General features: G+C 44.2%; 2 protein-coding genes across 2 annotated transcripts in view; one reads left to right on the top strand and one right to left on the bottom strand.

The window, feature by feature from the left end:
* Positions 1–364: 364 nt before the first annotated feature.
* On the top strand, positions 365–5,027 carry LOC6556959 (protein strawberry notch). The gene is made up of 5 exons (XM_001983615.3): positions 365–446; positions 518–2,894; positions 2,963–4,142; positions 4,196–4,791; positions 4,851–5,027. The coding sequence occupies exons 1-4, from the start codon at positions 387–389 to the stop codon at positions 4,764–4,766; spliced, it is 4,188 nt and encodes a 1,395-aa protein (XP_001983651.3). The 5' UTR covers positions 365–386; the 3' UTR covers positions 4,767–4,791; positions 4,851–5,027.
* A 60-nt stretch (positions 5,028–5,087) lies between these two features.
* Positions 5,088–15,056, bottom strand: part of LOC6556690 (serine-rich adhesin for platelets) — a 111,847-nt gene continuing 101,878 nt past the window's right edge. The window contains exons 17-19 of the mRNA XM_043215392.1: positions 8,038–8,216; positions 7,567–7,952; positions 5,088–7,499 (exon numbers count right to left, since the gene is read on the bottom strand). Coding sequence (XP_043071327.1) covers positions 6,470–7,499; positions 7,567–7,952; positions 8,038–8,216 — 1,595 coding nt within the window. The 3' untranslated portion in view covers positions 5,088–6,469. The remainder of the gene's footprint in view (positions 7,500–7,566; positions 7,953–8,037; positions 8,217–15,056) is intronic.

The following is a 15,056-nucleotide window of genomic DNA, read 5'->3' as shown; positions in this document are numbered from 1 at the left end:
GTTTGCAAATGGAGCCAAAAGCCATGTCGAGAATCGAACGCTTCAATTGACAACTGTAAATATATATTCATTTAATAAAAACGACATTTCAATCAAGAGTTGCTTTGATATTTTCTTAAAATCAAAGAGAAAAATTCGTCAACCTCTGAATTATTATATATTTCTTACTTTTATTTAAGTTAATCCCATCTTGACCCATATCGATACTTTTGCCTTACTCAACACTTTATTTGTGGTGAAAGTTACTCAACACTCTGTCAAATTTGAAAGCTATATAAAGCAAAACAAAGCAATAGCCAAACTTTTAGTAACTAAAAGTTATTCATTGTGATCAGTTCAAAAAGAAAGGAATTTCTACCAAAAAAAAGTGAACCAATTTTGATTTGATGCCGAATCAAATAGATCCAGAAAACATGGATGCCAAGTTGATGAAAAATGCAACTGAGGTTATTTGCGGAATATAAATGTATATTTTGATATATAGTTCATTAATGTTTATTATTTTCCCTTTCTATAGTCGGCGGAAGTTGGCCAAACCCAGCTGAAAGTCAGCTCCAATTTGCAGCTGAATTCCTCAGATCAGGCTGAGCTTGCCGCAGTTGCAAGAACAACATCAACAACAACAACAACAACTGATAACAATGTGGATATGCCAAGTGATGACAGTTTGGATCTCAGGCTGCAGAATATGCTGGATTCGCTGACAACTGGCAACAATGTCGAAATTCCAACGGATGACAGCTTGGATCTCAAATTTCAGGAAATCCTCGATTTGTTTCCATTTGTTCCCGATGCGCCCAGCGATCCAGCAGCTGAATATGATGCTCAAATCGATGCCAGACTGCAGGAGGAGCTCAACTCACTGCCCATGGTGGAACCAGAGCCCGAGGCGGATCCTCAGCCCCAACTGCCACAGCAACAAGTGCCTCGCTTGCCCTGCAATCGCGAGTGCAACAAGCCCCGACTCGTGCCACAGCCAAGCAAGTTGACAATGCCTAATCCGCCACTGGAGTCCGCCAGCTTGGGCTCTGCCATGCAGCTGAAGCCGCAAACGCAGGCGAGAGTGCTGGCAAGGAATCCACAGGATCGGCTCAAGATTCCAGCGGTCAGAAAGTATGTGACTGTCCCAGCAGGTCAGCCCAATATGGCTGGGTTTCCCAAATCCCTGATAGACTTCATCAAGTCACAAGGCAACAGCAATATTGGCAAGAATCTCTATCAATCCTTTGTGCGAGCGAAGATGGCGCAACGTGGATTGCAGCAGCAGCAACAGCAGCACCAGCAACAGCAGCAGCAGCTGCAGGCTCCGCTCGAGGAGGATGAGGTGGACTTCGAGGAGATTGGCGTGGCGGACACCTTCTCCACGTACTGGCCCAGCAAGTTGAAGGGCGGCGCCCGCCATCCCGACTCGGTGGTGGAAACGGCGACACTTTCCTCTGTGGAACTGCCGGACATCACCTACGAGCTGGTTCTGCCGGATAAGCTCAAGGAATCGGATCGTCTCAGTGCACTCCAGCTGGAGGCTGTGACATATGCCTGCCAGGCGCACGAGCAGCTCCTGCCGAGCGGCGAACGAGCTGGCTTCCTGCTGGGCGACGGCGCAGGAGTGGGCAAAGGACGCACCATAGCCGCCATCATCTATGAGAATTATCTGCGGGGCAGAAAGCGTGCTCTATGGATATCCGTCTCGAACGACCTGAAGTTCGATGCGGAGCGCGATCTCTCCGATATTGGTGCCAGCATGTTCATCGGGGTGGCCTCGATGAGCAAGTTCAAGTATTGTCGGATCACCTCCGAGGAGAACGGCCACTTTCGGAAGGGCGTCATCTTTTGCACGTACACGGCTCTGATTGGGGAGTCGGCAAATGCCCTGCCCAAATACAACACACGGCTGCGTCAGTTGGTCAACTGGTTCTCCAAGGATTACGATGGCGTCATTGTGCTCGACGAGTGCCACAAGGCCAAAAATCTGAGTCTAATGAATGCGGGCAAGTCCACAAAGACGGGCACCACAGTGCTGGAGCTGCAGCAGCTGCTGCCCATGGCACGGGTGGTTTATGCCTCGGCAACGGGTGCCTCCGAGCCCAAGAATATGGCGTATATGGTCCGGCTGGGCTTATGGGGACCGGGCACATCCTACTCGGAGTTCTTCAAGTTTGTCAACACGGTGGAGAAGCGCGGCATTGGCGCCATGGAGATCGTTGCGATGGACATGAAACTGAGGGGTTCCTACATCGCTAGACAGCTGAGCTTCAAGGATGTCAGCTTCTGCATCGAGGAGGTGCCCATGTCCCGGGACTTTCACAAGCTCTACAATCACTCGGCGGAGCTCTGGGCCGAGATCAATGAGAAGTTCCTCAAGGCCTTTCGCCTGATGTGCATCGAGAATCGTGTCCAGAAGATCATCATCTGTCAGTTCTGGTCGGCACATCAGCGTTTCTTCAAGAATCTGTGCATTGCCTCCAAGGTGCCGCATGTCGTCAAAATGGTTCGCGAGGCGGCGAAGCAGGGCAAAGCTGTTGTCATTGGACTCCAGTCGACGGGAGAGTCGCGTACGCTGGAGCACCTCGAGCTGTATCAGGGCGAGCTGACGGGCTTTGTGTCCACCTCGAAGATGATCATCAAATCGTTTGTGGAGAAGTACTTTCCGGCACCCACCCGCGAGTCCTTCTACAAGCTACTCTACACGGGCACCTTTGAGCCGGAGTCACGCTGCAAGTCGTCCGGCTCGAAACGTACTCGCCTCTCCGAGCTCTCCGACGATGACTCGGATGCGGATGGTGGCGACAGCGATATTGAGCTGAGCTACAGCCACTGGAACAACGATGATGACGATGACGAACGCTGCAAGACGGGACGCAAGCGACGCGGTCGTCCCCCAAAGTCAGACAAGGGTAAACCATTTGAAAATATCAATCAGCATCAGCAGATCACTTTTAATTGACTTGACTTAATCCCTAAGCGGAAAAGATAACGATGCAGGATCGCATCCTGGAGCACTTGTGCAGCAACATGAATGCCAAGAACAAGGAGGAAGAATTCAATGCCAGCTTCGATGCGCAGGAATCGCAAACGGCCAAGATCACCGAGCACGATGTGGAGCGTTGCATAACGGTGCGGGAGCGTTTGCTGGACAAGATTGAGCATCTGGGTCGTCGCATGCCGCCCAATACACTGGACAAGATCATCTCGAAGTTGGGCACCAATGTCGTCGCCGAGATGACGGGTCGTCGGGGCCGGGTGATCAAAACGGAGGACAATCGGTATCGCTACGAGCAGCGTTGCGAGGCGGAAACCTCCATGGATCTGGTCAACTACATGGAGAAGCAGCGCTTCATGGAGGATACCAAGCATGTGGCCATCATCTCGGAGGCGGCATCCAGCGGCATCTCGCTGCAGAGCGATCGACGACTCTCCACACAGCGACGACGACTCCACATCACCCTGGAGCTGCCCTGGAGTGCAGATCGTGCCATCCAGCAATTTGGACGCACCCATCGCTCGAATCAGGCAAATGCCCCCGAATATGTGTTCCTCATTTCGGATCTGGGTGGCGAGAGTCGCTTTGCGGCAACGGTGGCCAAGCGTCTGGAGAGCTTGGGTGCACTCACCCAAGGCGATCGACGTGCCACCGATGCTCGGGATCTGTCCAAGTTCAATATTGACAACAACATCGGTCGCTGTGCCTTGGAGAATGTCCTGCAACAGATAACCGGCGAGAAGCCGCTGGAAAAGATGCACATACCCGAGTCCTACAAGGGTGACTTTAGCTTCGATTGCTGTGTCGCGTTGTCCGGCGTCGGGATGCTCAGTGTGACGGTGAACAAGGGTCAGCAGATGTTCGTCATCGAGAAGGATAGCTACAATATACCAAAGTTTCTCAATCGCATTTTGGGCTGTCGCGTCGAGGTGCAGAATGCGCTCTTCAAGTTCTTCCTCAACAAGATGTACTCGCTGATCCTGCAGATGAAGCGTTCGGGTCACTTTGATCTGGGCATCCTTGACTTGGATGCTCATGGTGCGAATGTGACGGCCATGAAGCTGATACGCTTCATCAGGAAGCATGCGACGGGCATAGCTGCCACAGAGCTGCACACAATGCAGGTGGTGCGTGGCATGTCCTTCGAACAGGCGCTGACCAAGTAAGTCCAAATCAGCATTTACCAAAGAGGTATTTGATATGTTGTCCTCACAGATTCAATAAGGAGGAGCGACAGGAGCACGAGGGCTTCTACATGTTCAAGCAGGAGCGCAACAACAACAATTGCGCCATCCTCTGCTTGAACGTCCAATCGCAGCCAGATGCAACGAGCAGCGATGCCACCAAACTGAACTTGAAGATCTACAGACCCAATACGGGTCCCCAGGTGCGCACCGAAACACTCAGCTCGATCAGCACACGGTATGTGAAGGCCTCGCCGGCGGCAGTGAAGCAGTTCTGGGAGATGCAGTACAATCAGTGCCTGCGCATGTGTTCCCACATCTACTGGCACCGACGCTGCCCCTTTGGGGCAAAGTGCGGGGTGGGTCTGCGCGTGCGCACCTACCATGTGCTGTCGGGTCTGATGTTGCCCATCTGGGATCGCATTGCGCTCATCGTGGAGAAGGATGGCCGCAAGATTCAAATGATTCGTGTGAAGACCGATGAGAACAAGAAAATCGTTGGCACCATGGTGCCCGAGGGTGTTTACCATCAGCTGGTGGCCGATCTCTCATCCGATTCAATCGTCGAGAGCAAGGACTTGACCAAAAAGCAGCAGCAGTGAATGCTGCATTCCTCAATTGAAATTGGTAAGTTTCTTTCAAAATAGTTTTGCTGCTCTCAAGTAAAAAGTGAGGCATACTTTTAGGAGACGCAGTTGAAAAGTCAACGGTTTTTACTCGGCCAGATTTTGAAATCTCCTTCGAATCTCCTCCATCGAAAGGAAAGGATTCCAATGCAAATCGGATCTCCTTTTTTATACCTCCAAGGATATGCTGAAAAGTTATCAAGCTTAATAAAAACCAGATATTGTTTTATGCTTTAATACTTTTTATTTTTTTTGTTTTTCATATAGTTTTTTTTTTGTAATTTTTCTGTTTTTTTCTATGTTCTGCAATTGAAATTTGAAAAACTCACAAGGTATACGAGAAACTTATAAGTAGAATTATAATTTAGTAGTAATTTTTGCCAAATTAAGTAGTACAATCTAAACATAGTTTAGTTTAGCTGTTGCGTAGACAGTTTGCCAGCAACTTAAGGTTCTAAACACATTAAATGATCTCTGCTCCTCTATAAGTATAGATATATATTTTTTTTGCTTGCTTTTGTTGTAGATTTTGTATTTATCCTATTAATATAATAGACGTAAAACTGATTAAATAGAGCGTTAGGTGGACAAAAAGTGTTTCCGATGCCTCTCGTTCTCTATGTAAATTTGCATTGCGTATAAAAATAGAAACTTTAATTCTCAAACGGTTTTTGTTGCCAGAACCGACAAAAAGTAGTTCGTTGCATTTTGGGCCTTTGGGGGCGCCTCTAAGAAGTTCTGGCCTAGCTTCTCTTTTTGCTATTTAGCCTTGCTCGATATATGCATTCTGCAGCCCCTCATTTTCTCTTTCTCTCTTTCTCATTTCTCATTTCCGCTGGGTGCCCATTTGAGGGTCTTTTGCAGGCACTTGTCGTGTTTTTTAAACAGAAAAGTTGTACAAAAATCGCAACGAAACACACACATTTCATATATGTATATATATATATAGTCTAATAACTGGAGTTTGTCATGCCTTATAAGCGATGCTCGATATGTGGGCGGGGCGGTGGTGGAGGGGGCGTGGTTGCCTTTCTCCAATCTCCAATTAGTCTCTTCTAAGTACATTGCGAAGATTTCATTTCATTTCCACTCTGTGATCTCTGCGGGATCATTCTGATTATGTTTGGCTGCATCAATTTCATTTGTTGCCACTTTCTTTGCTCGTTTCTCACCCATTTCTCTCTACTTGCTAAAGTTGAGCTTAAACTTGTGTGTTTTTGCACTTAATTTTAAACGCTTCTCGGTAAAAAAAATGTTTTCGCGAATCGCAACTAAATCTCTTAAGACAAATCCATCAATCAAATCAAAATCTAAAGTATATCTTAAGTATATATAACCTTGTGTTGCATATTCCATTTCTTGTTTTAAGTGCCTCCGGTTTCATAAAAAAAAGACGAAAAAAATCGCGCACAAAACGCAAGGCGCGCGTGCGAAACGCGCACATGTCGCGCGTAAAACGCGTCGGAGTCGCCTCGCTGCTGGGGTTTTACATTGGAGGTCGACATTCTGCAGTCGGGCTGCTTGTGGCCCGGCCCGCTGGAATCTAACTGGCTGTTAGATTGCTTAACGATACTCGTAAATTATTTGTTGCCTACTTAAAAACGCGCGCGTTTCTCCAGCGATCATTAATTCTTTCAAACGATATTAGTCGCATGGAAAACGCGCCGCTGTCGTGCCGCTCAAATCGGAGGCGGTCCGCGTATATAGCGCAACTGGGGCGTAAAACTCATGGACAGATTGTTCAGATTGTCACAGCAATTCGGCTGCATCATGCATGCCGCACAGAAGAAGGTAAATAAAGCCAACTGCATTGGGACCGCTGCACGCGCAATTCTCCAGGCCCAGCCGCGATTCTTTGACTTGGCCGCATCCTCGTCCTCATCTGAGCTGTCGAGGGTGCCAACAGTGGCTGCTGGATCTTCTGGCGGCTCATCGCCACCAGCGGCAACAATGCGTTGCATATGCTCCACCACCAATTGTTGCTGCTGTTCCGGCAACAATTGTTGTTGCTGCTGTTGTTGTTGACGCGATTTGCGCCCGTTTCGACGTTTGTTGGGCGATTGGGATTGGTTTGGCTGCTTCACATGTCCATTGGCCAGCTGCTGTCCCTGCTGATCCTTTGCCTCCTCCTTGTTATGCTGCTGCTCTGCCTGATCCTTCTGCTGCTGCTGCTTCTGTTGATGTGAGGCCGCCGTGCGCACAATTAAATCGCGGCATGTGTTTTGCAGCTGCTTCAGTTCCAACTCGGCGCTCTCCATGCGATCCGCTATGGAGCGCATGGCGGCACTGCCAGGAGCCAGAGCCAACTCCAGCTGCTTGGCCAGACGACGCAGAACGCCCAGGCGTCGCTCACGCTCGGATAGACCACCATCGGAGGTGGCGCCGCCATCAGAGATGCCCGAATCGGATAGAGAACCATTGGAGGCCGTCAATTTGGCAATGTGATAGATGTGATTGGGATCCAGATGCTGCTGCACGGCGAGCAGCTGCTCCTGGCTAACGTTAACCTTCTCGGAGAGCAGCTTGGCAACTAATTTCACATTCTGTGCCAGCTCAACGGGCGTCGCTTGTCCCTTGTCGAGAGCGCCCTCCAATCCCTTGAGTGTGCCACGATCCTGGCCAAGTGCCAGCTGGAACTCACTCAGTCCACACTCGAGCTGACGCCAGGCAATCAACGAGTTTGTCAGCGTCTCCAGTTGCGAGTTGACTCTGCACGAGAAACGAGGTTAGCAGGGAATCTAAAAGAGGCATCTATTTGTGGGGGAGGGGAACTCACCTGACATCTGCCTCATCCCAGGCGCTGTACATGTCGCTGACCTCATCCTTGAGATGCTTGTGGAACTCCTGTTCGGCGCTGAGCAGGCTGTTCACGTCGCAGCAGGTGCCGGTGGAGGCTTCCACCACCTGGTTGCCATTGCTGTCGGTCACAGTGATGGCCACAACTCCACTCGACTCGTTTGGCTGCTGTTCCAGCTCCTTTTTGTTGTTCATTTGTTGTTGTTGTTGTTCGGACTCTTGTTGCTGTTGCTGCTGTTGCAGCAATAGTTGCTGATTTGCCTGCTCCTGTTGCAGGCGTCGCTCCTGACGCGTCAGCCAGCTGTGCACCGAGGCATTCAAGCGTAGCATATTGGTGCGATAGCTGCCCAGTTGGCTTTGCTCTTGCTGCACAGATGGGAATGTTACAGTTATAGTTATACAGTTATAGTTATACAGTTATATATAGATATAGTTTGATGGGCCAACTCACCTTCAGGGCCTCGACGGCAATCTGAATGGCCGGCTCCGTGTCGAGCAGCAGTTCGGGTGTTGATTTATCGCCCAGGCGGCGCAGACTGTGCTTCAGCGCACTCATCTCCTGCTGCAGCTTGCGTGCACTCGCTGCATTCTCGCTCCAGTTAAGCAGATCCTCCCAAGCGACCAATAGATCTGCAAAACACCAACAACAACAACAATTAGCATCAAATTGGCGAGCGGAGAAAGCCAAAACACTTCATAATTGGCTGCCTTTTTGTGGATTTAGAATTGGATTCAGCTTCGGCTGCGGCTGCGGCTTCAGTTTTGGCCAGTTTCAGCAAGCAACCCTTTGGCTGGGTAATGAATACCTTTCCCTCCTTTCCCTTCTTTCCCTCCTTTCCCTTTTCACAGCCAACTCGCAAACCGCAAAGTGAAACTTTGATGTGTTTACAACAAATGCCGAAAAAGCAGCAGAGATAAATGCAAACAAAAACTTTTCCACTAAACGCTTGAGTGGGGAAAATAAATGCGTGTGTTTTTTAGTGTATTAGTGTGTATCTGTGTGTGTAATTTGAAACGGTTAAAGCGTTGTTCATCGTGTGTGGAAGCAGCGTTTTTCAATTGAAACAAAAATTTGCTTCAAATGTGCATTCAACATGCAGGCGACGCCCCTTTAGAAGTCTGCCTGGGCTTAAACAGAGCCTGGGTTAGCCAATAGCTACTTTTTAGGCATACCAGTTTAGATAGTTAAGATAAGATAAGATAGATAAGTTAAATTAAAGTAAGAATTGTATATTAAATGCAGTAATCATTAGTGATTAGTTGTGGACGAATACAAATTACATCTTTTTTGAAGATTGCGCGGTAAAAGTAAAAGTTAAGAAAGTGCAGCTTATATTCAACTTTATATATATATATATATATATATTTATATATAACACTCACAACAGGGTATTGTTTAGTCACTGTGCTGTCTAATTGCAGACAGCAGAAAAGTAAACTTGACACGAGACACCGAACCAAAGGCGTCTGCTTGGGCGAACTTGTTTGTCAATAATATATATAATAATATCTATATTTATATAAACAATATCTTTGTTGGCTTATGCAAGATAAGGCTTAATTGCAACTGCTCAAAGCCAAGGCTAAGCCACAACTGAGTGCAGTTAATTGAATTGTCGACGCAATTACTTTCACCCAAAGCTTGAGCAGCTTAAGCCGGAGGACGCACTTGACTCCAGTTGTCAACGATGGCGATTAGCAGACAGATCACGAATTACACGCAATACGCACAACACTGCACTACAAAATAGAGGAGCAGCTCCGAACTTGTTGGCAGCCAAAGCGAAACTGGTTGACTGAACTTGTTGCTTGCCTGGCTGGGCGAGCAGCGTGCCAAACCCACAACAACTGCAACAACAAATTACAGCAGGCAGCAGCAGCAGCAACTCGAGCGCAACAAAATGATCGAGCAGCACACCAAAGAGGTGGCAGAGGACGGGGGGTGTGGGGCGTGGCATAGGGGCAGTCGCATCCGCTGATGCGTACTAAAACTTCCTTTTGATATCTGGCTAAGTTATATCTTTCATTTGTTGCAGCAACCAGCCAGTTTGCAAATGATCATCATCATCGTCATCGTCATAATCTACGCACTTTTGCAAACGTGGATTGCACAACTCTTGAATTGTGGTCAGGTTTGTTTGGGTTTTGGGTTTGGGTTTGGGTTTGGGTTGCTGTCTTCTGCACTTTATCAGTCAACAACAAATCTTGCGACTGTGGCAAGTGCAACGCTCCATCATCATCAGTTTAATAGTCTCTCTGGACGAGCAGCTTGCAATTTGCAGTAAATGGAAATTATTATTGCCTACTTTCACTTTAATCAACAATTAGTCAAATAATTGCAGTTAATCGCCGAGTTTATTAACTGCTAAATAAATTGAATTCTAAGGTGGAAAACATTCCGTTTATTTGCCACTTTTTCTTTTTCTTTCCAACTCTTTTCATTTTCGACATGCAGCAAACTAAAAAAGAAAATCTGTAAAAAACATGCAAATGCAAGCAGAAAAAAGAAAAAACACAATAAAATGCAACAGTAGCCATCAAATGCCAATGGCCCAAGGGCATTGACGTTAATCTCACAACTTGGCAAAAATGCCAAAAAAGAAAAGAAAAGAAAAAAACAAACAAAAACAAAAAACAAAGAAAAGAAAATTTGAATTCTCAGCAAAGTTGTCTTGTGGGTGTTGCTCATACTTTTGCATATATATAAATATATTTATATATAAATATTTATTTTACATATAAGCAAAGTGCAGTTGGCAAAGAATCAACTGAGCAATAAACACACTTTCTAAATATATTTCTCTCTCTCTCTGATTGCCTCCTCTTTTAGCTGATTTCTTTTGTCCAATTTAATAGACAATTTGCAAATTAATTGCAGCTGTTCAGTCTCAGCTATATGCATATATAATTATCGTCTAAACTGGAACAGTTGAAAGCTATAAACTTAATCAACCTTGGACTGTATTTTATTTAATCTTAATCGTTTTATTTAAATAAATTCTATTGAAAACTATAAATATAATCAAGCTTAAGCTGTAATTTCAACTGTTTCAATATTGATAAATGTAGCTTTAAAATAAATGATTCCCATTTGGCAGTGTTTCATTTTGATTACTTTTGAGGCACAGCACAACAAATATGCCTAGGCCAATACAAGTTGTCCTGTGGCAAGGGGAAATTGGCAACGAATAAGGCTGGCAGCTCAAGGCAACTGCTGGCTGCGTGTTAAGTAGCCATAAATATAAAATGGGAATGCGACAAAAGGGGAGTGCCGTCAACAACTAAATAATAACTAACTAAACTAAAGAGAAGGCGGTTCCAATTGCTACCAGACCAGGCTACCAGGCACCATTCTTGGCCTTTTTCCACTAACGCAAACCAAACAAGCCGAAAAAAAAAACATATTTATTTTGTAATCGAGCAAATCGTAACTAAAAAAAAGCGGATGAGGTAAGAAATAGAGTTGCCAGCATATGACAAAGCAAAGAATTTATAAAGCCAAAGGTGCCACAGTTCAACAAGTCAAGGTGCCACAAACAAAACAAGCGACTTAAATAATCTTGAATAAATATGTGAAAAAGAGAGAGAGAATAGCCAAAAAATAATGACAACAACAACAAAACTAACGCTGACAACAATTATACACAATTAGCGAGAAAAAAATAGCAAAAAAAAGCTGTTGTTTATTTTTAAAAAGCTGATTAGCGAGCAGCGCGCAATAAGTGAAATAAGCATGTGAAAATATGAAAAATGAAATTTGCATAGAGGTGTAAAAAAAGGCCTGGCAACGCTGAGTTAATGTCGTTAACCTGGCCAGACTCGAAAACTGTTTTCTTTATGCTTGAATGCAGTAAACGTTTTTGTTTCGAACGGATACACGCCCTGGAAACAAAACGAAATATGTAATAATAAATGCAATTGCTTTTATGGCATTTGAAAAGGTGTGTTTCACATTTATTAACAGTAGCCGTAGCAATACGGATAAAAAAAACCACAAAACTGAAACTGTAAACCATTTATCAAAAACCAATTTTGGTTTGATTTCATTTTTCAACGATTTAATTTCAATTCCAGCGAACTCAACATTCAAGGTCAACAACAAATGAGGCCAGCAAAAAAATAGAATAAAAAAAAATGAAAAATGGAAAAAAAAAAGTTTCTTTTAATTAAGCAATTCTTTTAATGACGCCAGAGTTTTTGGCTAACAGATGGAAATATATATTCCATTTCTAGATATAAGCATAACTCGCTTTTCGAGTCGGGTCTTGCTGGGTTTTATTGACCCACGTTTGAACCACGTGCAACGGTTATTTGTTTATTGTTTTTTGGTTTTTGGTTTTTGTTTCTACTGGTTTTTATTTGCTACTGTTTTGGTCGTGTAAAACTTCAAAAGCGGCACACCAACAATTGACCATAAAAGCGCAAAGCACAGTTGGAATACCGTTAATGAGTGCTGCCAAGCTAAGCGTGAATGCGAGCTGAATATCAACGAGAGAGCGAAAGAGCGAAAGAGAGAAGGAGAATGATGGCCATAATGCAAACGCCCTGCTAAATGCAATTTGTGACGACAACAACAACAACAAGAATTTTATGGTTCGCTCGGAGGCAGGCAATGCCTAATTGACAATGTAACGAAGAAGAAGAAGCAGCAGATACTGAAAAAGAAGAAGCAGCAGGCCAACTCAATTTGGCGTCTACTGGCAAGTGGCAAGTGTTTGTTGTTGGCCAACTAAGTCGGTCAAAATGTGTCTGCAGAATGTGAAAGAAATGTGGCACAAGCAATGTGCAATAAAAAACAGTTACTATAAAAGATGCAACATGCCAGCTAAGAATGAAGTTACGACTGCAAAAGAGAAACACTTTTAAGAAACTTTTGATTGAGAGAAAGAGAGAGAGAGAGAGAGAGGGAGAGAGATATCGATTACATAACAGTTGCGGGCTGATGTAATCGTTTTTTCATTTGCCCACAAAGTGTTTTTATGATCGCATTACTGGAAAAGGGTGCTTAAGTGCTTTGTGCTGCTTTGCTTTAAGTAGCACTTAAAATATACGATATGGTAAAATATGATGCCAGAGATGCCAGACATATTTATCTTTCCGAATGGAGAAAGCTTTGCTAAACACAACAAAATTGCCTAATTAATGTTGCAGCAATTGTTGAGTTCTAGTTGTTAATATATTCTCAAGCAAATATTCTTAATTAAATCAAGTTTTTTACTTTAATCTCTGTTAGCTTCATAAATAATGCATTGGTCGTAAGCAATTTGCTGTCGCAGTTAACTCAACATCTTTTCTGTTATCCACACCAAATTAACATTCACTTTCATTCGCAGCAAGTAAACAATTAGTCTATTATATGTTTGCCTCTTATCTTGTGCACGATCTTCTCTCTATCTCTCTCTCTCTCTCTCTGTGTTTGTGTTTGTCTGTTTCTACATCATTTACACCTGTTTCCCAATTAAAAGCGATAAGTTTCAGTTTCCCTTTTGTGTTTGTACTTCCAACATAAGCTCATCTCTATGCACATAACGGTAACAGTGTCATTCCTATTCGTATGTGTGTATGTGTGTGTATTTACCTTGCTCCGATGAAGAGCGCGAAGAGAAGGCCGATGAGCTGGTCGATGAGAGCATGCCAGAGATGTCCGTTTGAACGGCGACGCTAACTTTTCCCATTGTTGTCGACTGCTCTCTTTCTCTGTCTCTTTCTAGCACTCACACTTATGAGCTCTACTCACTCCTGACAACCCTTGGGGCGGCACGCTTTGACCCACTTAAGCCAGCTGGTCGCCAGGCGGCGCCACTTGAAATCTCAATATAGCAAATCAATTTGCGTATTTAATCATTTAAATTTGTGTTTACTTTGTGTTTTGGGTTTTTGGTTTTTGGTTGTTGTTCAGTAAGTTTCTTTTTCTCTGATTTGTTTACACGCTGCTGCGCACTGGCACTGGCCTCGAAATAGTTGGGAAACTCGACGGTAAACAACACAACACTCGAAGAAAACACAATAGTCGCCTTGAGTATTTACTCTTATAACTGCACTCTTATACACTCACTCTTATACACAATAATGAAACACGCGACTTTTATGAATGGGTGAAAAATGTCTAGAATAATTAAGCTTAGTGGAGATTGTTACTGTCTCTTGTTGCTATCACAGTTTTACGAGGAATTTAATGCTGAATGGAGACTTATGGGGAATAGTTTTGAGTTCTAAAACGCGCGGAAGCATATTGGAAAAACAGTTAGAAATCGCGACGACAACGACGACGACGATGGAAACACAGAACTGCTCGGAACGCACGCTGAAAATGAACTGAGAGACGTCGACGTCAACGCCAGCGACGACGACGACGGCCACTTTAATTGTTTTTGGCGCAGCAGCTTTCAGGTGAAGAGCACAACTCGTATAACGAGAGAGGGCAAGAGAGAGAAAGAGGCAGCAAACCTTAACTTTTGAACTTGGCTTCACACGCAGCGCGCGACTGTGTGTGTGTAACTGTATGGGTGTATGTGTGTATTTCAGTTTGCTCACCAGTTTCGGCTGCCGACTAAGAGCTGCTGAAACAACAATAGGAACGGCGCAGGCGTCATCTGCAGAGACGACGTCATTTTCAAAAGCAGATGAATGACAGCGATAACAGCAGCAACAACAGCTAATAACAGAGACAAAACAAACACAGACACACAGACAGCCTCTAAGCCACAGTTTGACAGCCACAAATCACAGCTTGAAGTGCGCCACCTACAGCTATTTTCGGCTACTACTTTGGCCCCGTGGCGTGTGTCGAAAACAATAAATTCCTCGGAGACAGTTTTATTATCTATTCTGTTGGTATTCTAATAAATTTCCACCCATCATCATTTTCTTAAAATTTCCGCTTTTATAAAAAATATTACGTCAGCTGCCAAAAGAGAATTTGCTCTTGAAGGGGTCAAAGCTAATTTTTTGGCTAATGTGCAGACATAAACAAAAATTCTAAGTATATTAATAATATATGTTTTCATTTTCTTTTACATATTTCGGACGGCTATAGTTTGAGACGTACACACAAAAGCTAAGACACAGTGCAACTACAACTTTAGCAAGCGCACAGTAGCCGCACAACTGTAAGTTGTCATGCTCAACTTGAGAAAATAGTGAAAATTAGCTTATAAATATTCTACCAATAATTTATATGATTTAAGTTAAAGTCACCCATTTACCGTCTTTACAAAAAGTGCAACAGTTTAAGTAGATTAGTAAAGATGAAAAATACGAAATGAAATGAAGTCAAACTAAATATAAAACTAATGAAAATTTCGAAATTAACTTTGGTTAAACATTTGACAAAAACACAAGCATAAATATTATCTAAATATTAACAAATTACGTATTACGTGTAGCTAAACGACAACAATAACACCAATTAATATTATTCGTACATGATACAAAAGGGAAAATAAATCAATAACTAGAACAAAGTTTTTC

This window comes from Drosophila grimshawi, unplaced genomic scaffold (genome assembly GCF_018153295.1).
Source record: "Drosophila grimshawi isolate 15287-2541.00 unplaced genomic scaffold, ASM1815329v1 contig_44, whole genome shotgun sequence".
NCBI lineage: Eukaryota > Metazoa > Arthropoda > Insecta > Diptera > Drosophilidae > Drosophila > Drosophila grimshawi.
This window is presented reverse-complemented; position numbering and strand designations above follow the sequence as displayed.